The 26,166-nt window shown below is 47.3% G+C and overlaps 1 protein-coding gene across 2 annotated transcripts; it reads left to right on the forward strand.

Annotated features, from left to right (window-relative positions):
- The first annotated feature begins 361 nt into the window (after nucleotides 1-361).
- Nucleotides 362-25,958, forward strand: TRIM35 (tripartite motif containing 35). 2 transcript variants are annotated; one of them, XM_015092773.4, is made up of 6 exons: nucleotides 362-881; nucleotides 12,333-12,428; nucleotides 14,527-14,757; nucleotides 15,079-15,101; nucleotides 15,921-16,039; nucleotides 17,569-25,958. In XM_015092773.4, the coding sequence occupies exons 1-6, from the start codon at nucleotides 447-449 to the stop codon at nucleotides 18,144-18,146; spliced, it is 1,482 nt and encodes a 493-aa protein (XP_014948259.2). In that variant the 5' UTR covers nucleotides 362-446; the 3' UTR covers nucleotides 18,147-25,958. The 2 variants fall into 2 exon arrangements, with proteins under 2 accessions (XP_014948259.2, XP_042099050.1); XM_042243116.2 differs by lacking the exon at nucleotides 15,079-15,101 and having other exon boundaries at nucleotides 17,569-17,696.
- Nucleotides 25,959-26,166: the final 208 nt, after the last annotated feature.

A 26,166-nucleotide genomic window follows, 5' to 3' on the forward strand; every position in this document is an offset into this window, starting at 1 on the left:
ACGCTAACAACGCTGTAATATCACACTCTACTTGGAACCAGGAAGTAAGGAGCTCTGGCTTCTCCCACCTCGCGGGCCTGAGATTTCCGGGAACCAAGGAAGTGTCTCCTAGACTTCATTTTCCATTTGAAATCGGAAGTAGGTTTCAATGCTACGGAAGCCCTTGAGCACGGACGGGTAGTTTTTTCTTGGCTAAACTTGACGGGCACGCCTAGAACCCGCGCGGACCGCAGAACAGATGGGCTGCGCCCCACTCTTCCGGGATTTCCCGAGCTGACCGGAACTGGGGCGGAGCCTCCTAAGCACGCCCCGAGCAATTGGCCGGGGCCGCTGTCGCTCAGTGCTCCGAACGGAAGAGGCTGGGCGCCTCTCTCAGGGTCGGGGGAGCAGTCAGGCGGGTGGGAGGGACTGGAGCGAAAGTTACCGGCTCGAGAGCCGGGAAGGCTATGGAGCCAGGCCCCGCCGCCTCCCCTGGGCCTTCCCGCTCCTTCAAAGAGGAGCTGCTGTGCGCCGTCTGCTATGACCCCTTCCGCGATGCCGTGACTCTGCGCTGCGGCCACAACTTCTGCCGCGGGTGCGTGACCCGCTGCTGGGAGGTTCAGGTGGCGCCCACCTGCCCGGTGTGCAAGGACCGCGCGGCCCCCGCCGACCTGCGCACCAACCACACCCTCAACAACCTGGTGGAGAAGCTGCTGCGCGAGGAGGCCGAGGGCGCGCGTTGGACCGGCCACCGCTCCCCGCGTCTCTGCCGCCTGCACCGCGGCCAGTTCAACTTCTTCTGCCTCGACGACAAGGAGCTGCTGTGCTGCTCGTGCCAGGCCGACCCCCGGCACCAGGGACACCGCGTGCAGCCGGTGAAGGACACCGCCCACGACTTTCGGGTAAGAGTTGCTGCGGGCGGGAGTTGGCCGAGCGCGCACGTGGACCGGAACCTAGCATTCTGACCCCGCTGCTCCTGCACTCCAGCCTGCCAGGGCTGGGTGTGCCCAGTCCCGTCCCTCTTACTCCTGCCAGCTTGCTGGTGCCTTCTCAGGACCCCGTCTTCTTCTGGTAACATACAGAGCCTACATCGAGCACCGCCCAGGGCGTCTGAGATGGAGGAGAGACTGTCAACAGGAAGTCTGAGAATTGGGGTTACAAGATGTTCTTAAGACCGCCCGCCCACCTCTGAAGGGCTGAGGCTCTGCACCCTTTCTACCAGGCGAATGTGGCTCATGCCCATTTTAGAAGCACAGGTTGAGTAAGTCCAGTAACCCTGGAACTTGGTACACAGAAGGCAGAGGTGCAGCACCCGAAGTCCTGGTCAAGGATATGGAGCTTTTAGGTCTCCCCCGAAGCCTGGAAGGCTGCAGTCCATGGGGTCGCTGAGGGTCGGACACGACTGAGCGACTTCATTTCACTTTTCACTTTCATGCACTGGAGAAGAAAATGGCAACCCACTCCAGTGTTCTTGCCTGGAGAATCCCAGGGACAGGGAAGCCTGGTGGGCTGCTGTCTATGGGGTCTCACAGAGTCGGACACGACTGAAGTGACCTAGCAGCAGCAGCAGCACCTCCCTCACCTACTTCCTGGGCCCTGAGTATTGGATAGCTCTGGGGAGGCCTCTGGCCCTGGCCAGCTAGTATATCCTGGATCACTCTCTCTGCATCTCCCATGCCTGGAGTTACACTGGTTATAAATAAAGGAGCTCCAATATTTTGGCCACCTGATGTGGAAAGCCAGCCCACTGGAAAAGACCCTGATGCTGGAAAAGATTGAGGGCAGAAGGAGAAGGGGACCACAGAGGATTAGATGGTTGGATGGCATCATCGACTCAATGGACAGGCATTTGAGCAAACTCGGGGAGGTGGTGAAGGACAGGGAAGCCTGGGGTGCTGCAGTCCATGGGGTGCCAAAGAGTCAGACATGACTGAGTGACTGAACAACAAGAAAAATAAAGGAGCAACTTATAAGGGAAAACTAACATGAAGTTTTTGGCACAGGAAGGAAAATGATCAGGAAATAAGGGTTAGCCAGCTCAGGAGTTTTCAGAATTTCTGACCTTTGCTGGCCCATTGTTGTTGTTCAGTCGCTCAGTCGTTTCTGATTGTGACCCCATGGACTGCAGCACACCAGGCTTCCCACAGTGAGAAATATTTTTTTCCATTATGACTCAGAAAAGCCACATGTATGTATCATGTTCTGTATCAGTGGAAACAAAAATTCTGTGAAAATCTCTATTGTAGTCTGGCATTTTCTGTCATTGTATTTTAAAAATTGCACAGGCTATAAAACATTATTTTATCACCTACTAATACCAGCTAATACATAGGTCAGACCCACAGTTTGGAGACACTGGTTAGCTAGTCTGAAGATGAGTGTATTGAAAATAAGTGTATTTCAAAAAGTTGAAAATAATTCTATAAGAATGCCTATTCTTCAGATACTGTTTTAGTTTGATTTAATGCCTTTGTTGTTGTTATTTAGTCACTAAACTGTGTCTGACTCTTTTATGACCCGATGAAATGTAGCTTACCAGGCTCCTCTGTCCATGGGATTTTCTAGGCAATAATACTGGAGTAGGTTGCCATTTCCTTCTCCAGGGGGTCTTCCTGACCCAAGGATCGAACCCACGTCTCCTGCATTGACAGGCAGATTCTTTACTACTGAGCCACCAGGGAAGTTCACAGTGAAAGTAGACAGTTTCATATACATTTTGGCAAAGTCCAAGTGAAGGAGACTGTCATCAACATGCTTATTTGAAGAGTGTTTGAACAGCAATGCTTTTTCTTATTTTACCTGACAGAACTGCCAGGTCCTGATTTGAGACAGCCAATGTATTAATAAGTGTGGGCATTCTGGGCATCCTGGGGGCTGGTGTCGAGGTAAGGGGACACCATGGATCAAGTCGTGATGAGTCACTATGGGGCTGGCAGATATAGATCAGGAAGGTGGGTGGGGGTCAAGGCCAAGAACACTAAGGCAGAACCTCCAGGTCTGGGCTAAGCCAGGATTCAAGATCAGTGAGCCAGGTACCAGGAAGTACATACGGTCTGATGACCTGTTACTGTTTATTCAACAGATGTCTTATACTGCTAGGCCCTGGGGATACTGCGCAACAGGAGCTGAACAGTAATTCATACCTTCACGGAGCTTTAAGCAGAGACCCAAGGAATAAGGAGGTGTTAGCCAGGCTTTCGTGCATTGGAGAAGGAAATGGCAACCCACTCCAGTATTCTTGCCTGGAGAATCCCAGGGACGGGGGAGCCTGATGAACTGCCATCTGTGGGGTCGCACAGAGTCGGACACGACTGAAGCAACTTAGCAGCAGCAGCCAGGTGAAAGGGGTCAGGGAAGGTATTTCAGGCAGTGGCATGTGTAAGGGTCCAGAGGAGGGAGGCCAGATTTTCCAGCACCTAGAGAATTTCAAGGTGAGAAGGAATGAGGATGGAGATGCAGAAGGAGCCAGGAGGTCCCAGGCTTATCCTTTATCCTGAAGACTGTAGAGAGAGGACTTCCCTGGTGGTCCCATGTTTAAGACTTCACCTTCCATTGCAGGGGGTGTGAGTTTGATCTCTGGTTGGGGAGACAAGATCACACATGCCTCGAGTCCAAAATAAAAACAACACCCCAAACATAGAATAGAAGCAGTATTTTAACAAATTCAGTCAAGACTTTAAAAATGATCCACATCAAAACAAAAAATTCTCAAAATACCCCCCAAAACTTGGGAAGTAGTGGGAATGTTTTAAGCAGAGGAAGGATGCCATCCAAGCAGTGGTCACTCAGGACAGTGTCTGAGGGGCCAAGGAGTCCAGTCCCAAAGATCTGAGGAGTGTGCTCAGCCTGGTGCCAACTGGCATCACTTGTATTAGACAGCTGTGTGCCAGGGCTGTCCTGGGAGCTGAGGCTGCAGAGGTCAGTAAACCAGAGCCCTCGCCCCATGGAGCTGGGGGAGTCAGCCAGCAGAGAGTCAAGTTGTAGTTCTGGATGGTTGGAGTAGGTGGAGGTGTAGGGAGAGTAGCATGGGAAGGCAGGAGAGGTGAGAAGGGGCCAGTGGGGAGCCCAGAAAGCGTTTGCATGGGGGTTTGGCAATTTGATTTGTGTGTTGGAGACTACTTTGGCAACCACATGAGGAACTCCACCAAAAATAACAACCATAGCAGACAACATCCTTTTTAAAAATACTTATGTATGTATTTTTGTCTGTGCTGAGTCTTCATTGCTGCATGCAGGTCTTCTCTAGTTGTGGCAAGTAGGGGCTACTCTCTGGTTGCAGCGCATGGGCTCAGTTGCCCACACTTCGTTGCTCCACAGCGTGTGATCTTCCCGGACCAGGGATTGAACCTGTGTCCCCTGCACCGACAGGGAGATTCTTAACCACTGAACCACCAGAGAAGTCTGCAGCCAATACTTTTTGAGCACTTACTATGTACCAGGTACTCGTAAGTGTTTTTGTCAACACATTTAATCCTCACAAAAACTCTATGAGGTTGTGTATTAGTTTCCAATTGCTGTTGTCATAAATTGCCACAGACTCTGGTTGAACACCGTACAGATTTGTTATCCCACAGTTCTGGAGGTCAGAAGTCCAAACATCAAGGTGTTGGCAGGACTCTGTGCCTTTTGGAAGCCAGAAGAGGGTTTCTTTCATTGTCTTGTCCAACTTTTGGAGGCCCTTTCCTCCATCATCCTGAAGTACATCGTTCCAGCTTCTGCTTCTGTTGTCTCTTTGTCTTCTCTGACTCCCTTTTGGAAAGACCCTCATGATTACAGGGAGCCCCTGTGGACAATCCAGGATGATCTCCCCATCTTAAAATCCATATTTTAATCACATCTACAAAATCACTTTTGCCACATGAGGTAACACATTCCCAGGATTAGGACAAGGACATCTTTGGAGGAGGGTATAGCAACCCACTTTCACTGCAGTATTCTTGACTGGAGAATCCCATGGAAAGAGGAACGTGGTGGGCTACAGTCCATGGGGTTGCAAAGAATTGGATGCAACTTAGCACACATCTCTGGAGTAACTGGTATTCAGCTTACTACACCTGAGTACTATTCTTCCCATTTTACAGACAGTAATACTGAGTCTCAGAGAGATTAAGTAACTTGTCCAAACCCAGAGCAGTTACTGTAGAGTTCACCTGGGACCTTGCTCTGCTCTTACTCCAGTGAGTGACATTGATAGACCCTTTTCTGGTGTCGGGCTAAGGTCTTCCCTACCAGCCCACTTTTCCAGGAGCTGTGAGGGCAGCTGCCTCTGTGTTTGGGTTCTTAGAGGCTTGTGTGGATGAGGGCCCCCATCAGTGGGCCGGCAGGTATGGACTGAGTGCTTGCTCTGTGCCAGGCCAATCCCCTGCCTTCTTGGAGTCAGGTGGGCACGATCAAATATGTGCATGCATCCTCAGTCGCTCAGGCATGCCCAACTCTTTTTCGACCCCATGGTCTATAGCCTGCCAGGCTCCTCTGTTCATGGGATTCTCCAGGCAAGAATACTGGAGTGGGTTGCCATTTCCTCCTCCAGGGGATCTTCTGGACCCATTTTACTGCATTGGCAAGCAGATTCTTTACCGCCTGAGCCACCAGGGAGCAGTGGATGAAAGCCTCTGCCTTTGCAGAGCAAGCCTTCATTCTGTCTGCAATTTATGGAGCATCAGTGTGCTTGGTGAGAGGACCAGGCATGAGGACCTACCCCCAGGAAGCCTGCAGCCTTTCCAGGAATGTGAGACAATGATGCTGGGTATGAAGTAAAAGTGTCCATGGAGGGGCAACTAAACTACACTGGGGAAATCAAAGCAGGGTTCTAGAGGAAGTGGGGGAAGGGCCCAAGTTGAGTTTTCAAGGCCATGTTGGGATAGTTGCCTGAAGCAGGTGGGGATCGGATAGAAGCAACAGGCTATGTGGAAGGACATGCTGTAAAGCTTTAAATACTGTAGAAGATTATCTTTATGACCTCAGTGGAGGGAGGTATTTCTTAAAACCAAGGGGCAGTAATTCTGATTTATCACCTTGAATTAGTGTTGCTGATCTTGATCTTCACATAAATGGGATGAAACTGTATGTACTTTCCTGCAAAATAATATATACATATACTTTTTGATTCGTCTATGTATCAGTCAGTTCAATCGCTCAGTCGTGTCTGACCCTTTGCGACCCCATGAATCGCAGCATGCCAGGCCTTCCTGTCCCATCACCAACTCCCGGAGTTTACCCAAACTCAATCGAGTTGGTGATGCCATCCAGCTATCTTATCCTCTGTCATCCCATTCTCCTCCAGTCCTCAATCCCTCCCAGCATCAGGGTCTTTTCCAGTGACTCAACTCTTCACGTAAGGTGGCCAAAGTATTGGAGTTTCAGCTTCAGCAACAGTCCTTCCAATGAACACCCAGGACTGATCTTTAGGATGAACTGGTTGGATCTCCTTGCAGTCCAAGGGACTCTAAAGAGTCTCCTCCAACATCACAGTTCAAAAGCATCAATTCTTTGGAGCTCAGCTTTCTTCACAATCCAACTCTCACATCCATACATGACCACTGGAAAAACCACAGCCTTGACTAGATGGACCTTTGTTGGCAAAGTAACGTCTCTGCTTTTTAATATGCTATCTAGGTTGGTAATTACTTTTCTAACAAGGAGTAAGCGTCTTTTAATTTCATGGCTGCAATCACCATCTGCAGTGATTTTGGAGCCCAGAAAATAAAGTCTGACACTGTTTCCACTGTTTCCACATCTATTTGCCATGAAGTGATGTGACTGGATGCCATGATCTTTGTTTTCTGCATGTTGAGCTTTAGGCGAACTTTTTCTCTCTCGTCTTTCACTTTCATCAAAGGCTCTTTAGTTCTTCTTCACTTTCTGCCATAAGGGTGGTGTCATCTGCGTATCTGAGGTTATTGATATTTCTCCCAGCAATCTTGATTCCAGCTTGTGCTTCTTCCAGCCCAGCGTTTCTCATGATGTACTCTGCATGTAAGTTAAATAAGCAGGGTGACAATATACAGCCTTGATGTACTCCTTTTCCTATTTGAAACTGTTGTTCCATGTCCAGTTCTAACTGTTGCTTCCTGACCTGCATATAGGTTTCTCAAGAGGCAGGTCAGGTGGTCTGGTATTCCTATCTCTCTCAGAATTTTCCACAGTTTATTGTGATCCACACAGTCAAAGGCTTTGGGATAGTCAATAAAGCAGAAATAGATGTTTTCTGGAACTCTCTTGCTTTTTCCATGATCCAGGAGATGTTGGCAATTTGATCTCTGGTTCCTCTGCCTTTTCTAAAACCAGCTTGAACATCTGGGAGTTCACAGTTCACGTATTGCTGAAGCCTGGCTTGGAGAATTTTGAGCATTACTTTGCTAGCTTGTGAGAAGAGAGCAGTTGTGTGGTAGTTTGAGCATTCTCTGGCATTGCCTTTCTTTGGGATTGGAATGAAAACTGACCTTTTGCAGTCCTGTGGCCACTGCTGAGTTTTCCAAATTTGCTGGCATATTGAGTGCAGCACTTTCACAGCATCATCTTTCAGGGTTTGAAATAGCTCAGCTGGAATTCCATCACCTCCACTAGCTCCATTCGTAGTGATGCTTCCTAAGGCCCACTTGACTTCACATTCCAGGATGTCTGGCTCTAGGTGAGTGATCACACCATCGTGATTATCCGGGTCATGAAGATCTTTTTTGTATAGTTCTTCTGTGTATTCTTGCCACCTCTTCTTAATATCTTCTGCTTCTGTTAAGTCTATACCATTTCTGTCCTTTATCAAGCCCATCTTTGCATGAAATGTTCCCTTGGTATCTCTAATTTTCTTGAAGAGATCTCTAGTCTTTCTCACTCTATAGTTTTTCTCTATTTCTTTGCACTGATCACTGAGGAAGGCTTTCTTATCTCCCCTTGTTATTCTTTGGAACTTTGCATTCAGATGCTTATATCTTTCCTTTTCTCCTTTGCTTTTCACTTCTCTTCTTTTCACAGCTATTTTAAAGGCCTCCTCAGACAGCCATTTTGCTTTTTTGCATTTCTTTTCCATGGGGATGGTTTTGATCCCTGTCTCCTGTACAGTGTCATGAACCTCTGTCCATAGTTCATCAGGCACTCTGTCTATCAGATCTAGGCCCTTAAATCTATTTCTCACTTCCACTGTATAATCATAAGGGATTAGATTTAGGTCATAACTGAATGGTCTAGTGGTTTTCCCTACTTTCTTCAATTTAAGTCTGAATTTGGCAATAAGGAGTTCATGATCTGAGCCACAGTCAGCTCCTGGTCTTGTTTTTGCTGACTGTATAGAGCTTCTCCATCTTTGGCTGCAAAGAATATGATTAATTTGATTTCGGTGTTGACCATCTGGTGATGTCCATGTGTAGAGTCTTCTCTTGTGTTGTTGGAAGAGGGTGTTTGCTATGACCAGTGCGTCCTCTTGGTAAAACTCTTAGCCTTTGCCCTGCATCATTCCGTACTCCAAGGCCAAATTTGCCTGTTACTCCAGGTGTTTCTTGACTTCCTACTTTTGCATTCCAGTCCCCTATAATGAAAAGGACATCTTTTTTTGGTGTTAGTTCTAAAAGGTCCTGTAGGTCTTCACAGAACCGTTCAACTTCAGTTTCATCAACATTTCTGGTTGGGACGTAGGCTTGGATTACTTTGATATTGAATGGTTTGCCTTGGAAACGAACAGAGATCATTCTGTCGTTTTTGAGATTGCATCCAGGTACTGCATTCCGGACTCTTGTGTTGACCATGATGGCTATTCCATTTCTTCTAAGGGATTCCTGCCCACAGTAGTAGATATAATGGTCATCTGAGTTAAATTCACCCATTCCAGTCCATTTTAGTTCACTGACTCCTAGAATGTTGATGTTCACTCTTGCCATCTCCTGTTTGACCACTTCCAATTTGCCTTGATTCATGGACCTGACTTTCCAGGTTCCTATGCAATATTGCTCTTTACAGCATTGGACCTTGCTTCTATCACCAGTCACATTCACAACTGGGTATTGTTTTTGCCTTGGCTCCATCCCTTCATTCTTTCTGGAGTTATTTCTCCACTGATCTCCAGGATCATATTGGGCACCTAATGACCTGGGGAGTTCCTCTCTCAGTGTCCTATCATTTTGCCTTTTCATACTGTTCATGGGGCTCTCAAGGCAAGAATACTGAGGTGGTTTGCCATTCCCTTCTCCAGTGGACCACATTCTGTCTGACCTCTCCACCATGACCTGTCCGTCTTGGGTGGCCCCACACAGCATGGGTTAGTTTCATTGAGTTAGACAAGGCAGTGGTCCGTGTAATCAGATTGGCTAGTTTTCTGTGATTATGGTTTCAGTGTGTGTCTAGACATAATCACAGAAAATGCGTCTGTATATGTATCAATAATTTATTCCTTATTTATTGCTAAGTAGCTTTCCATATGTAAAAGTTAAAGTGTTAGTTGCTCTGTCTTGTCCAACTCTTTGTGACCCATGGACCCACCAGGCTCCTCTGTCCATAGAATTTTCCAGGAAAGAATATTGAGTGGATTGCCATTGCCTTCTCCAGGGGATCTTCCCGACCTGGGGATTGAATCTGGGTCACCTGCATTGTAGGCAGTTTCTTTACCATCTGAACCACCAGGGAAGCCCAGCTTCCCATTTAATAATATCATCATTTATTCACCCATCTCTTGTTGATCAACATTTGGGTCATTTCCAATTTTTGATTTTCCTTAAGTTTTTAAGATGTGTCGTTCAGTTAGACATTTATGGGAGGAAGTTTTCATTAACATGCTAGGTTATTTAAGGAGTTGGGCAAAGTATGGCCAGAATTATAAGCTTTTATTCTCCAGAAATAAAGACATTGACAGTATGTTTGATGTCACCTAATTTGGAAATAAGATGGCACATTTGGAAACACAGAAGACAGCTGGACAACATAGTAGTAGCTCCCTTAATGAAACAGGTTGGGTAATGTGGTTAACACTGTGGCCTTTATTTTTGGGCAGTTCTGCAGACAGAGCCTGGTTCTGCTGCTAACTATAATTTTGGCATGTTACTTAATTCTTCTGGGCTTCTTTTCTCTTTTATGTGTTAGGAATATAGTGCCTAGCTCGCAGAAATATAAGAATTCAATAGAATGATATCTGTAAAGGACCTGATTTTGTGCCTTGTGCAAAGTGCATGCTCAGTAATCACTGTTCATTAGTGATAATACAGACTTTCCAGGTGGCGCTGGTGGTAAACAACTTGCCTGCCAGTGCATGAGACATAAGACATGTGGGTTTGATTCCTGGGTCAAGAAGATCCCCTGGAGGAGGGCACAGCAACCCACTCCAGTATTCCTGCCTGTAGAATCCCATGAACAGGGGAACCTGGCAGGCCATGGTCCATGGGGTTGCAAAGAGTCAGACATGACTGATGCAACTTAGCATAGCACAGCGATAATACAACCATTGGTAAATCTCACCAGCGAGCAACTCAGAGAAGGGCACATATTAGGGCTGGGACTTGCTGAATTGAAGCAGAACTCTCCCAAGTGATTAAAAAGTTTGAGAAAGACAAGGGACTGTTACCCCCTTCCCTCTTCATTGCCCCGTAATTCCCTAACTCAAGGTTGAAGGGCAGAGGGTCAGGGGTGTGTTCTTTGGGGCCAGCACAGCCCTGGGTAAAGTGTGTGGGCAGTTGCTTTACCCCTGACATTCACAGTTATTTCACAAATCATGGAATTTTTCTTTGGGATAATATTGCATAACTTTGCTACAAAACATCTCGTCCCATCAAATAACACGTTGGGATGACATTTCAGTGGTTTTGTGGGACACTTCTGCTAATGTTATTTTGCTATTGAAGTGGTATAATTTAAGGTGTAATATAAGGTATAATATCTCTATACCTTAGAGATATTACAGAAAACAATATTTTTTAAAAATCTGTTGAATATTGTCAGGAAGAACATAAGGATGACCAGAATGAATTGAAAAGAAAACTAAACCTGCAGTAAAGGAAATCACTGTTTATTTTCTGTAGAAGTGTGGTTAGAAGAATAGATTGTGGAGTAGGACGCATGGGCTAGTTATCTGCTGCTGTGGGACAAATTGCCCCAAACATAGTGGCCTTAAACAAATATGTCTACTGTCTCACGGTGTCTGTGGGTCAGGAATCTGGCATGACTGGTTGGGTGTTTCTGCCTTAGGGTCTCAATGGTGCAGCAGTGTGGACCAGGGCTGCAGTCTCATCTGAAAGCCCAAGGAGGCCAGGATCCCCACTCAGGCTCACTTGTGTGGTTGGCAGCAGGATTCAGGTCCTCATGGGCTGTTGGTTGGACACCCTTACTTCCTAGCCCATGGGCTGCTCTGTTGGTTGGATCACTTCCATCTGATAGGGAGCAAAAGAGGGTGAGAAAGGGTCAGTGCAGGCTTTTTGTCACCTCAGCTCATCTCCCGTCACTTTTGCTGTATTCTGTTGATTAGAAGCATGTCTTCTGTAGATCAGCCCTCAGGGAGGGGCTTTCAGCAGTGCAGTACTGGGAAGTGGGGATCCATAGGGCCATTTCCAAGGCTGCTTTCTGCAGTCTGGCCCCAGTGATTGATGTCCCTCCTACCTGCAGAGCACTCCCACCCCCTCCCAGGATCCCCAGTCATCTTGTCCCATTATAGCGTTAGCTCAAAGTCCAGAATCTTGTCATCTAAACCAGGCCTAGGTGGGGATGAGGCTTTAGGGACTAAAAACACAGCTTAAATTTACCACTCTGTTAACTATCTACATAGCATTTACATTGTACTTGCAACTACTTACACAGACTTTTATACTAGCACTGAAGCATTTTCACATAAGGGACTTAAGCATCCTGGGATTTCAGTATCTGTGGGGATCCTAGAACCAACCCAGGATGACTGTGGTTTAGACAAGGTCCTGTGGGAAGAACTGGGTTAACCTCGTGATCAGACCTGTTCTTTCATGACTGTAAACCAGTCCTGTTCACGAAGTCGTGAAGGAGGCCTGTGAGCACATTGTTGGCCCCCAGCTCAAGTTCACTCCTCCGCTTGTACCAGCTTTAGGCTTAGCAGGATGTCCTTCTGTTCTGTCCTGTGACCAGCATGGAAACTAGTCCCTGTACCTCCTCAGCTGTTTCCCTGTCTGTATCAGGTGTAAACAAAGGTGCTGGGTTAGAGGATATCGGAGGCCCTTTGTGCTGTACACCATCAGGTGCAGGGTCAGAGCTGCGCTTTCCCCACTGTGTCCCCCAGCATGCGGCTGGACTGGGTTCAGTAAATAATGGTCGAGAGGTACCCACAGAGAAGTGCGCCTCCAGCTGTGATGTGGCATGCTGCGTCCCTGCCTGGCCTCTGCCCCAACCCACCTCCTTCTGGTCCCTCTTGGCAGGCCAAGTGCAGGAACATGGAGCATGCGCTGCGGGAGAAAGCCAAGGCCTTCTGGGCAATGCAGCGCTCCTATGAGGCCATCGCCAAGCACAATCAGGTGAGTGAACGCTGGGGCTGAGGGTGCAGATGGGCACACCTGGACTACCGTGGGGTAGAGGTGCGGGTGGTCTGGCCCTGGCCCTGGCCATGGCTGCTGCTATAGGGTCAGCCTTCACCAGCCCTGCTGGCGAGCACAGCCGTGCCCTTGGGTGCTGACTGTGACGTCGTGGCATCTTTAAACACCTGGGCATGGCCACACCAGCAACCACCAAGCGGCTTCCGCAGCTTCCTGTGTCTGTGAACTCAGACTGATGACAGGTGCCATGCTGCACCACCTGCTGGGGTTCTCAAACCAGCGACACCCCCATTCTCACACCTCACATCCACCGTCTCCAGAATGCACCTGTCCACTGATCGCCCTCTCCACTCCCAGCATCTGTTCCAGGTCCCCATCGCCTCTGCCTCCCCTCCTACTTGGGCCCCATGCTTTCGCTCTTGTATGCAGTCCACACTCCTTGCAATGGACTGATCTTTTAAATAAAATAGATCAGTTGTGTCACTCCTCTGCTTAAAACTGTCTAGTTCAAGCTCCTCACCATGGCCTCAAGGGCCCTCATCCAACCCCTATGCCCCTCAGCTTCATCTCCCCCCAAGCTTGGCCAGTGCCGTCTGCCTGGCTGGCCTGATGTGGGATGCATTGGGGATACCTGGGTTGTGTCCGTATGTCCAAGTGACAGCCCCTGTCTGTCCATCCCAGCTGCTGTAGAATTCTCATGTAGTCAGTTGTGGAGAGTCCAGGATTCTGGCTTGATTAATGCTTTTCCTCTCAATTCAGTCCATCCTGGTGGATGAAAGGTGAAAGTTTGTGTCTTCCCCTTTATTGAGAGGCTCCATGGCCAGTGTGAGGCTGGCTGGAGCTGACTTTGCACTGGCTGGCTTTTCCTGTCCACTCTATTTTTTATCCCCCTGTGTGATAAGAATCCTCCCAAATTTCAGTGTCTTCCACTGTACATTGTCAGTCTTTTTACCTGATATTTCAACTATGCCATCTCTCCTCCTATGCTTTTCTTTGGTTATTAAAGTAAGTGTGCTTCCTTTCATAAGAATAACAGCTATCTGTATTTTTTCTGTGAATGTTCACATTCTTTTTCTTGGGATGTTTGTCTTTTCTTCTTGTAGAGACTTAAGAGCACTTTGTATATGAAGAATAGCAATCTCATATATGTTGGAAATATTTTTCCTAGTTTGCCTTTTTTCAATAAATTGTGCATGCGTGCTCAGTCATGTCCAACTCTTCGTGATCCCATGGACTTTAGCCCTCCAGGCTCCCCTGTCAATGGGATTTTCCAGGCAAGAATACTGGCGTAGGGTTCCATTTCCTCCTCCAGGGGATATTCCTGACCTAGGGATTAAACCCTTGTCTCCTGCATTGGCAGGCAGATTCTTTACCACTATGTCATCTAGGAAGCCCTTTCAATAAATCATTTCCCTCCCTTTCAGTGAATCACTTTGTCATATTAGCATGTTATTGATTCAGTTTCAAAATAAATACTTTCTACTATTTTTTTGGGTGAGCATCTATCAGATCTATCAAATTTGAAGTCCTAATATTGGAAGGTGAGTGATTTTTAAAAATCGTTGCTGTTTGCAACAGTTCACTTCTGTGATTCAGAGTCCCTCACTATCGTACAGCCTGTGCAAGTACAAAATATCACTGAGGAATTTATAGAATTGCAGTTGTCCTCTATAAGCACTGATTTTGTTTTATTCATTTATCTAAACAATCTCATTATGCTGTTTGACTCTTTTATTTAAAACATTTCTTTTTTTAAAAAACTTTTGGCCGCACTCCAGGGTCTTCCTTTTGGAGGACCAGCTTAGTTGCCCCAAGCCATATGGGATCTACGTCCCATGCCCTGAAAGGGGGATTTTCAACCCCTGGACTACCAGGGAAGTCCCTATGCTGTTTGACTTACTTTAAACTTACAAATATGTGCTAAGAAAGCTGCATCTCTATTTTATCTTCGGAGGTTCTGCACATGATTTCTTTTCTTAAAAAATGGAGTTCCTTTGCTAAACATCTGGGGGCCACCCGCTGGGTGATGGCTGAGGCTCCGCCCCTCCTCTGCCCCACCCGGCTCCACCCTATGCCGCAGGTGGAGGCTGCCTGGCTGGAAGCACGGATCCGCCGGGAATTTGACAAGCTCCGCGAGTTCCTGCGTGTGGAGGAGCAGGCCATCCTGGATGCCATGGCCAGCGAGGCAAGGCAGAAGCAGCACCTGGCGGAGGAGAAGATGAAGCGGCTGACGGAGGACACGGAGGCCTTGGCCCACGAGATTGAGCGGCTGCAGATGGAGATGAAGGAGGATGACGTTTCCTTTCTCATGGTGAGGAGTGCAGCGTCCAGATCTAGTGACAGGGGACAGATGTCAGAGGCCAGTGGGGACCCTGAGATCAGCAGCCCTGGCTATGTTGTTTTTAAAATATCTATTTATTTATTAAAGTATTTATTTTGGGGGTGGTATTACTGTTGTAACAATATTATTAATAATTTAATTATAGCAATATTAACCTTAATATTATTATTAATTTAATAATATTAAACTTCTAATCCATCAACATGGGATGTATGCCTCCTTTTGAGGTCAGAGGTTTATATGTTTTCTCTGTGTCTACGTTTGTGTATCTGTTTTTTTTTTTTTTTCCAGAAACATAAGAGCCGAAAACGCCGGTAAGTTGCCAAGTCTGGTAAGGGGAGGGGAAGCATAGGCAGAAATACCAGGGGTACAACCTCAGGTGGCTCCCGGGCCAGGCAGGTGGTGAGGCCAGCTGGTGCAGTACAGAGGCAGCAGTGGGACCGGCCAAGTGGAGAGCCCTCTCTCAAGACCTCCAGTTTGCAGTGGTGCAGCGTTGTCTTCCTGAGGGTGGAGTGTGACCATCTACTATGTGGGGAGAGATCGTCATCCTTCATGGTGCTCGTAGTTCTCTGACGGTCAGCCCAACATTTAACCTTGTTTCTTGGTCAGGCCCCCACCGAGAGTCTCAGGACATACTAGTTTGTGTTGATGGTTGTTGGGGTCACAGAGATGAATATGGAATAACTGTGTCCCAGTCAGAGCTGTACAAAGATGGAAGAGAATGCTTTGGGTGGTAGTGAGTTCCCTGTCACTGGAGGTGTTCAAGCAAAGGCCAGTGACACTTTCAACATGTGGGACTAGAGGGCCCCTAAGGTGCCTTCTGACTCAGACATCCTATGACCTGATGTGTATGTGTCATTTCTGCTCACATGAAATTAAACCATGTCTCAGAACCTCCTGTTTATATTTATCCCAGCGAGGGCAGGAAGGGCTCTAGTACTGAGTCCTGAAGGGTATGAGCCACCCAATTGGTTCCTAGTTCATCTCCCAACAGAGCCCGTTGTAGGTTTGCCTTGAAAAAGGCAGCCAGGAAATGCAGACCTGAGGCAAGGGATCCTGTTTCCAATTGACTGAGCTAGGCCTAGACACCTGGCCCTGGCCCTGCCCTCCAAAGCCCACTTCTCCTTTCCCAGCCTCTTCTGCACGATGGAGCCGGAGCCCATCCAGCCCGGCATGCTCATCGACGTCTGCAAGTACCTGGACTCCCTGAAGTACCGCGTCTGGAGGAAGATGGTTATGTGTGTCGAATCTGGTGAGTGGGGGCCCTAGGCAGGTGTAAGAGGCCGAGGAGGTCATGCTGGGCAGAGGGCCAGCTGAACAAACTCCTTCCCGCTTCCTGCAGCATAAGATCTCCTCCTCCCTGCACTGGTCACCTTTCCAGCCTCTTTCACGCAGGTCCCTGTGCCCTGCTCCACTCCTGTCCTGCTGCTCAAACCATTCCTGACAGAGTGCCTTCCTTTTTTGAGTCCTGACACTTGGCTACCTCTCTGGAAAGAGCAGCTGACTTCCCTTTCTATTCAGAACCATATTGTATATATAATGAAAGAGAAGAGCTCCTCAGTTTAGGGCTGCCTCTCCCAAGGTGATGCTAGCCCATGCAAGTTGCTGTGGACTGAATGTGTCCCCGACCAAATTCGTATATTGAAGGCCTAAGCTCTGTGTGATGGAATTTGAAAGCAGGGCCTTTGAGAGGTGATCATAGTTAGAAGAGGTCATGTGGATGGGGCCCTCTGATGATCAGATTAGTGCCCTTTTAAGAAGAGACACCAGAGAGCTGGCTTCTTTTCTCTTTTCGCCCTCTGCCTTATGAGGACATAGTAAGAAGGCAGCCGTCTGTAAACCAAAAAGAGGGCCCTCACCAGAATGTAAGCATGTTGGATCCCTGGTCTCAGAATTCCAGAAGCAGAACCATGGGAAATATTGTCCTGTTGTTTAAGCCATCCCATCTCTGATACTTTTGCAGTAGCATCCCAAACTGAGACGTGATTTTATGGGGAGAAATGTCAGTGACCAGGGGCATGTCACATGCTTTTCTAAGGTGGTACAGGCATCTTGTGAGGTTCACTGACTTCCTGTGGGCTATCCTCACAAAAGACTGAAGTCTGGATGCTTTAAAATGACAGAATTTTATTCTCATGGTTCCAGAGGCTAGGAGTCTAAAGCCAAGGTGTCCGCAGGGCCACACTGCCTCTGAAACCTGTAGGGGAGGATCCTTCTTTGCGTCTTCCTAAATTTTGGTATTTTCTGGTGAGCTCGGTGTAGGCAGTTGCAGCACTGTGACCTGTGCCTCCATCATCAGAGGGCTTTTACCCTCATGTAACTGGTTTTCTCCTTTTTTATAAGGACAACAGTTACATTGGATCAGGGGCCCCCTCTCTTCCCATCTGATCTCATCTTAAATTGTTAACATCTGTCAAGAACCTCATCCTCACATAAGGTCACTTCCTGAGGTGCTGGGGTTAAGACTTCAACACAGCTTTTTTGTAGGGCACATTTTTTTTTTTGAACTTTATTTTGTATTGGGGTGTAGCCGATTAACAATGTTGTGATAGTTTCAGGTGAACAGTGAAGGGACTCAGCCATACATACACATGTATCCATTCTCCCCCAAACTCCCTTCTCATCCAGGCTGTGCAAGGCACATTTCAACCTATAATGCAACCCCCAGCCCAGGGCAGCCCCCTTTGTTCACTGGGCCAGGTGGAACACAGTGGGTCAGTTTAGGGGGACCCGAGGCCACAGGCTGGGCTGATTTCCCCACTCTCTTCCCTCTGCACCTAGTGCCTTTCAGCCTTGATCCCAACACCGCAGCTGGCTGGCTCTCCGTGTCTGATGACCTCACCAGCGTCACCAACCATGGCTACCGGGTGCAGGTGGAGAACCCGGAGCGCTTCTCGTCAGCGCCCTGCCTGCTGGGCTCCTGCATCCTGTCGCAGGGCTCACACACCTGGGAGGTGGACCTGGGGGCACTGGCCAGCTGGCGCGTGGGGGTGGTGCGGACGCGACAGGATGCGGGCACCGAGGGCCACGCGCACAGCTGCTACCATGACACGCGCTCGGGCTTCTGGTACGTGGGCCGCACGCAGGGCGTGGACGGCGACCACTGCGTGACCTCGGATCCCGCCACCTCACCCCTGGTCCCCGCCATCCCACGCCGCCTGCGCGTGGAGCTGGAGTGCGAGGAGGGCGAGCTGTCCTTCTATGACGCTGAGCGCCACTGCCACCTGTACACCTTCCACGCCCGCTTCGGGGAGGTGCGGCCTTACTTCTACCTGGGCGGCTCACGGGGTGACGGGTCCCCAGAACCACTGCGCATTTGCCCGCTGCGCATCACCATCAAGGAGGAGCTGGACAGCTGAGGACCCTCAGGCCTGCGGGACTCCACTTGCATCCAGCAATCGGTCCCATTTCCTTCCTGTCCCTTCCCAAAGCCACGCTCGCCTTGGTACCTCTCTACCTCCTGCCTTCTTACCAGGATCTTCCTACTGACCTACCCTGTCATTTTCTGTGGCTCCAGGCAAGGGGCCTCTTCCTCCTTTTTTTTTTTGGTCCCTTCTCTCACCTCCTTTGAAAGTCAGCTAGGAGACATCTCCTGGGTCAGGCTTTTTCCAAAGTTGTGGCATCCTCTGGATGTGAATTTCCTGGTCCAGATTCTAAGATTTCTGGGATAATGTTTGTTTCTAGAGTGGGTCTGTTTAAAAAATGTAGGTTTTAAAAAAAATCATTTTTCAAGTGTTGTGAGGCCAGCAGATGGGAAGGGACTGCTGTTGAAAAGAGTTTGTTACTTAAGTTCCTAGGAGAAGGGGTGCTGTGGTGGGGGTGGCGTTGGGGGCACACCAGGGGAAGCACCAGAGTCCTTGGGAGGCAAGGGGCGTGCTTTTCATGGAAAGGAACGGAGGAGGCAGGGTACTGGGTGAGTGGGTTTATGATCGGCAAGTCTGAGTGCTTTTCACAGGTTCTGGGGCGTAGTGGCTGCCCCTGGTTGTCCTGAAACCTGGCTTTGGGTTGACTGTGCATGTGTGCGTGCTCAGTCACGTCCTACTCTTTGTGCCTCTGTGGGCTGTACCCACCAGACTCCTCTGTCCGCGCAGTTTTTCATTCAAGAATCCTGGAGTGGGTTACCATTTCCTATTCCATGAAATCTTCCTGATGCAGGGACTGAACCCGCATCTCCTCCATTGGCAGGTGGCTTCTTTACTGCTGAGCCACCTGGGAAGCCTGTGGGTTGATTAGCACAGGGGATTATTGGCTTGGAGTGGATCCCGGTGAGAGCCTGGCACAGGAGGTGGTTGGGGTACCGATTTGCATGTAAAAGATTGACTGCATTCAAAAGGCACACTCACAGGGGAGTTGTTTGTTGTCTGCAGGAACTTGCTGGCCAGGGAGGCCCCAGGAGCCAGAGTGGCCCCAGGAGCTAGAGTGTCAGGAATTCAGAAAAGAAGAAAATATGGTTATTCTAGCACCATTGCCATGGCTTTGGGCAGGACCCATGCCCTGGCTTGTCTGTCACTTTATACTGGTGTTTAAAGCTGCTCTGTGGGCCTCGGTGGCGCCCTTCAGGGCGGGGGTGGGGACAAGGCTGTCCACCCATTTGGCTCTAACTTATAGATTAAGACGTCTTGCACAATTTCCTCTCAACAGAGTTTCCAGAGCACTTTAAAAAACATGATTTAAATAGCATGGTTTTCACTTTCCTCATCTGCAAATGAGATGGTAGATCTGGAAGGGGATGGATGCGTTGCACTTGTGTGGAGGACCTTTCTGTGGTTCCTCTCACAGAGGTACAGAAGGAGGAGAAGAGGGGCTGTCTGTGTCAGGAGGGAAGGGAGGCGATTCTGTCCAGGGAGGGGGTCGGTGTCAGGAATGGGGGGGTCTCCAGGGCTCCGGTCTTTGCTGACCTCAGCCTGCTCGTTCTTGCTCTGCTGCCTTTACATCTTCATCCTGATTTCTTCTCCCTCTGCTGGGCCTCCTGACCCCTGTCTCACCTTTTCGTCTTCACATGCCTCTGGAGAGTTTTTAGTGGTCACCTCCTCACTTGTGTCCTGGGACAGGGAATGTCTCCCTGTAGGAGCAGTGTTCTAATGGAGGTGTTTTTACCGAAGACTCACTTTCTCCTGCTTGTGTCTCCTGGTTCACCAAAATGGACATTTTAAACAGAAATGATGATTCAAAACTAAAAACTGGTTATAACTGTGATGTGTCCATCATCGGTGGCCAGGGGAGGGAGGTGGTAGGATATACCACTGAGTCAAGGGGACCAGGTGCAGGAGAGGGGTGAGGATGTTGGCAAAGGGGTGGATGTGAGCTGAGTGGCCCCTCTAAAGATGCTCAGATTCAGCAAAGCTCAAGGCACTTTGGACCCAACACATCTGAGTCTATTGTGCACTTTCTACCATAAAGTATTTATCTAAACTGTTAAATGCAAATCACTACCTAATAAATCTTGACCTGAAACTATTTTGTTAGTTGTAAACTTTTAAAAATGTTTTTCCTTTTTACCTTAGGTGTTGGAAGGGCTTTGTTTGTTTTTACAGGATATTGTGGATTGCGTAGGCCCCTTTTTACCAAAATAAAGTGTTTGAGCCAAAGTATACTTTTTTTTTTTGACATTTTCCTTTTAGTGTTCTCATAAACAAAAAGTTTCATTTACCTTGTAGCATATATTCAATGTTTTTGTTTTTATCATGGATAATCTATTATATAGATATATGTATACTGCATTTTACTTACCAACTCTTCAGTTGGTGAAAACATTTTGATTGTTCTCACTTTTTGCCATTATGAATAATGCTGCTGTAAACATTTGTGTGCAAGATTTTGTGTGGACATATGTTTTTTGTTTTCTTGGATAGGTAACTAGGTACAGACTTGCTGGATCATGTCCTGACTCTCGTTTAACCTTTTGAGGGACTGCCAGGCTGTTTTCCAGTATGGCTGCACCTTTGTATAGTCTTATAATGTAGAGGGGTTCCAGTTGGTCCATATCCTTGTTAGCACTTGTTCAGTTCAGTTCAGTTCAGTTGCTCAGTCGTGTCCGACTCTTTGCGACCCCATGAATCACAGCACGCCAGGCCTCCCTGTCCATCACCATCTCCCGGAGTTCACTCAGACTCACGTCCATCGAGTCTGTGATGCCATCCAGCCATCTCATCCTCTGTCGTCCCCTTCTCCTCCTGCCCCCAATCCCTCCCAGCATCAGAGTCTTTTCCAATGAGTCAACTCTTCGAATGAGGTGGCCAAAGTACTGGAGTTTCAGCTTTAGCATCATTCCTTCCAAAGAAATCCCAGGGCTGATCTCTTTCAGAATGTACTGGTTGGATCTCCTTGCAGTCCAAGGGACTCTCAAGAGTCTTCTCCAACACCACAGTTCAAAACCATCAATTCTTCGGTGCTCTGCCTTCTTCACAGTCCAACTCTCACATCCATACATGACCACAGGAAAAGCCATAGCCTTGACTAGATGGACCTTAGTCGGCAAAGTAATGTCTCTGCTTTTGAATATGCTATCTAGGTTGGTCATAACTTTTCTTCCAAGGAGTAAGCGTCTTTTAATTTCCTGGCTGCAGTCACCATCTCCAGTGATTTTGGAGTCCCCCAAAATAAAGTCTGACACTGTTTCCCCCTCTATTTCCCATGAAGTGATGAGACCAGATGCCATGATCTTCATTTTCTGAATGTTGAGCTTTAAGCCAACTTTTTCACTCTCCTCTTTCACTTTCATCAAGAGGCTTTTAGTTCCTCTTCACTTTCTGCCATAAGGGTGGTGTCATCTGCATATCTGAGGTTATTGATATTTCTCCCAGCAATCTTGATTCCAGCTTGTGCTTCTTCCAGCCCAGCGTTTCTCATGATGTACTCTGCATAGAAGTTAAATAAGCAGGGTGACAGTATACAGCTTTGACATACTCCTTTTCCTATTTGGAACCAGTCTGTTGTTCCATGTCCAGTTCTAACTGTTGCTTCCTGACCTGCATACAGATTTCTCAAGAGGCAGGTCAGGTGGTCTGGTATTCCCATCTCTCAGAATTTTCCACAGTTTATTGTGATCCACACAGTCAAAGGCTTTGGCATAGTCAATAAAGCAGAAATCGATGTTTTTCTGGAACTCTTTCCATGATCCAGGAGATATTGGCAATTTGATCTCTGGTTCCTCTGCCTTTTCTAAAACCAGCTTGAACATCTGGAAGTTCACGGTTCATGTATTGCTGAAGCCTGGCTTGGAGAATTTTGAGCATTACATTACTAGCATGTGAGATGAGTGCAACTGTGCGGTAGTTTGAGCATTCTTAGGAGAAGGCAGTGGCACCCCACTCCAGTACTCTTGCCTGGAGAATCCCATGGATGGAGGAGCCTGGTGGGCTGCAGTCCATGGGGTCGCGAGGACACAACTGAGCGACTTCCCTTTCACTTTTCACTTTCATGCATTGGAGAAGGAAATGGCAGCCCACTCCAGTGTTCTTGCCTGGAGAATCCCAGGGACGGGGGAGCCTGGTGGGCTGCCGTCTAAGAGGTCGCAGAGTCGGACATGACTGAAGCGACTTAGTAGTAGTAGTTGAACATTCTTTGACATTGCCTTTCTTTGGGATTGGAATGAAAACTGACCTTTTCCAGTCCTGTGGTCACTGCTGAGTTTTCCAAATTTGCTGGCATATTGAGTGCAACACTTTCACAGCATCATCTTTCAGGATTTGAAATAGCTCAACTGGAATTCTATCACCTCCACTAGCATTGTTTGTAGTGATGCTTCCTAAGGCCCACTTGACTTCACATTCCAGGATGTCTGGCTCTAGGTGAGTGATCACACCATTGTGATTATCTGGGTCGTGAAGATCTTTTTTGTACAGTTCTTCTGTGTATTCTTGCCACCTCTTCTTAATATCTTCTGCTTCTGTTAGGTCCATACCATTCCTGTCCTTTATTGAGCCCATCTTTGCATGAAATGTTCCCTTGGTATCTCTAATTTTCTTGAAAAGATCTCTAGTCTTTCCCATTCTGTTGTTTTCCTCTATTTCTTTGCATTGATCGCTGAGAAGGCTTTCTTATCTCTCCTTGCTATTCTTTGGAACTCTGCATTCAGATGCTTATATCTTTCCTTTTCTCCTTTGTTTTTCGCCTCTCTTCTTTTCACAGCTATTTGTAAGGCCTCCTCAGACAGCCATTTTGCTTTTTTGCATTTCTTTTCCATGGGGATGGTCTTGATCCCTGTCTCCTATACAATGTCAGGAACCTCATTCCATAGTTCATCAGGTACTCTTATCTATCAGATCTAGGCCCTTAAATCTTTTTCTCAACTTCCATTGTATAATCATAAGGAATTTGATTACTTGTTACTAGCACTTGTTCGGAGAAGGCAATGGCAACCCACTCTAGTACACTTGCCTGGAAAATCCCATGGACGAAGGAGCCTGGTGGGCTGTAGTCCATGGGGTCGCTGAGTGGGATACGACTGAGCGACTTCACTTTGACTTTTCACTTTCATGCATTGGAGAAGGAAATGGCAACCCACTCCACTGTTCTTGCCTGGAGAATCCCAGGGACGGGGGAGCCTGGTGGACTGCTGTCTATGGGGTCACACAGAGTCGGACATGACTGAAGTGACTTAGCAGACTTAGCAGCAGCAGCACTTGTTACTGTCCATCTTTTAACTTGGGCATCCTAGTAGATGTGAGGTCATATCTCATTGTAGTTTTGACTTGGATTTCCCTAATGACTCATGGTATGGAGCCTCTTTTCAGGTGCTTATTGTCCATTTGTTCACCTTCTTAGGAGCCTCTTTTCAGGTGCTTATTGTCCATTTGTTTACCTTCTTAGGAGAACTGACTTCAGATCCTTTTGCCCATTTTAAAATCTTTATTTTGTTGTTATTGTTTTTACTATCCATTTGCGAGAGTTCTTCATACATTCTAGATACAAGTCCCTCATCAAGTACATGATTGCCAAACGTTTTCTACCACTCTAGTTGTATTTTCACTTTCTGGAAGGTGTCCTTTGAAGCACAGAAGTTTTCATTTTGGGGTCTGGTTTATTTTTCTTTTTGCTGTTTGTGTATCCTGGAACTCGTACCTTTGACACTGCCCTTAAGCCAGTTCTAGGTCTTGGCTCAGGCATGGGCAGCCATCGCAGCATGGGTAGCCATTCTATTGACAAAGAGCCCATTCCTTCTTCCCTTGAGCCCTCCTATCCACATGATATGATGATTGAGTGTGTGCATGGGAGCCCAGGTAAGCTGTACCTGGAAGTTTTCTAAGCTGGCGGCATCTTTGGTGAAGAGAAAGCAGCCGGAACCAGAAACCCAGATTCCTACACCCAAGTCCCAACTGTATGATTTATGAGCTACTGAGCCTTTGAGCCTCTGCTCCCTCATCTAAATGAGGATTTGGGGTACCTATCTCAGGTTGTTGTAGAGATTAAGTGAGGGGATTTGGGGGTTACAAATGCTTTGTATTATGTCCTAAACATACTATAGACTCAATGCGTGTTGGCTAATTCTTCAAAAAGTGGAAGATTTTGAATGTTGACATTATGGTTCATGTTAAGGAAAAACCCCAAAGGAAATTGAGAAATGAACTTACATTGGGAGTGCTTAAATTTCTTGAGACTGGAAGGTTATAGACATAAAACTTATGTTTATTAAAAACAGTGTGGGAAAATGGTTATGTTGTAATGACCGAGAAGGCTAGGATTTATACATATAGACGTGCAACACACAATTTGTCTCTAATTTGTGTGTGTTGTTGATGAGATCACCCACTTATGTGGCTGTAAATTCAAAAGGTACAAAAGAACAGCCTCTCCCACTTCTACCCAGACACTCAGCCCCCTTCTTTGTGGACAGTCATATTACCATGAAAAAATCCTTCCAGAGGGATTCCATGTACAGCAGTATTCTGCTGTGAGTATATTCTGGTTCCCCCGATACACTCTAATTTAAAAGCAGATACTTGGGGGCTCCGCTGGTGGCTCAGTGGCACGGAATCCACCTGCCAGTGCAAGGAGACATGGGTTCGACCCCTGGTCCAGGAAGATCCCACATGCCATGGGGCAACTAAGCCTGTGTGCCGCAACAACTGAATCTATACCCCAGAGCCCGTGCTCTGCAACGAGAAGCCACCAGAGTGAGGAACCTGTGCACCACAACTAGACAGTAGCCAGTGCTCACAGCAACTAGAGAAAAGCCTGCGCAGCAGCGAAGACCCAGCACAACCCAAAAAAGTAAAAGCAGATACTCTAGGTCTGTATCTCTAAGCAACCCAACACCAGGAGACAGCTCAAAGGATGTTATTAAGATAATCTCCTCCCCTTTAAGAGGAGGTTTGTCATGGATGTTTTCATGTAGTGCATTCAGCTTCTTGTTTATTTCACCGTAAGGTTTTAAAACAGGGAAAAAAAGTGTAATTTTAGCTGCTCATGACATAGAAGACAAAGCTTACACTTGAGACCTCAACATACGTTTTTAAAATCTCAGTCCTTACCAAGGTATCTAGTGACCTATATAGCTAGTGTGTTAGTGGGGGATGAATGACCTGGGTTAAAAGTCTGCCTCAGCCGCTGTGTGACCTTGGGAGTTACCTAACTTCTCAGTGCCTTAGTTTCATTATGTGAAAAATGGAGATCTTAAGATGAGTGGAGATAATAACCTACCTCATAAGGTGGTCGTGAGATTAAGTGAGTAAATGTGTAAAACAGGACAAAATCTGACATGTACTTGGCAGTTGAGAGTTCACTGTTGTTTTACTTGGCTGCGCTACTCTGGTACTTCAGATAAAGCCATTCAACTTCTCATCTGTAAACAGGGAAATGAAGACATGCACATGATTTTTTCAAGGTCTTTTCCAGTTTTAATGTCCTTTGATCCGCAATTTGTGTCACTAGCAAAGGCTGGTATCCTGCACACAGTAGGGGCTGCTGATTCCAGGTGCTGCAGCTGACCAGCTTTCAAGAACCTGAGTGTGGTTTGGTGCCAGCAGCCTTGTTTCCTCATGTGTTGAGTCTGGAGAAAAAACTAAATAGTCATCATGTTTGAAGGATGGCAAGGTTGTTCCAGAGAGGAGCAAGTCTTGGGAAATTGCTTCTAAGATTAGTAATCAATCATGCACAATAAAATTGGACAGTCATTTTTCACAGATGGTTCATGTGCTTGTATGTGCAAGATTAAAGATGTCAAATATTGACTCGAGTGCACCGTGATCTTTGTGGCCTCAGAGCTGCTGGATTGGGCAAAAGATGACTGATCGTTCGTGTTGGGGACTATAGTAGGTCCCTTCAATTTTCAAAAAGAAAATGCATCTTCTTACAAGGTTCTATGCCTCCTATTCCTTCCCTAGCCACGCCTGGAGGACCCAGCAAGACAGATCACTGGCTATTAAAGCCTGATTCCCT

This window comes from Ovis aries, chromosome 2 (genome assembly GCF_016772045.2).
Source record: "Ovis aries strain OAR_USU_Benz2616 breed Rambouillet chromosome 2, ARS-UI_Ramb_v3.0, whole genome shotgun sequence".
NCBI classification, from domain to species: domain Eukaryota; kingdom Metazoa; phylum Chordata; class Mammalia; order Artiodactyla; family Bovidae; genus Ovis; species Ovis aries.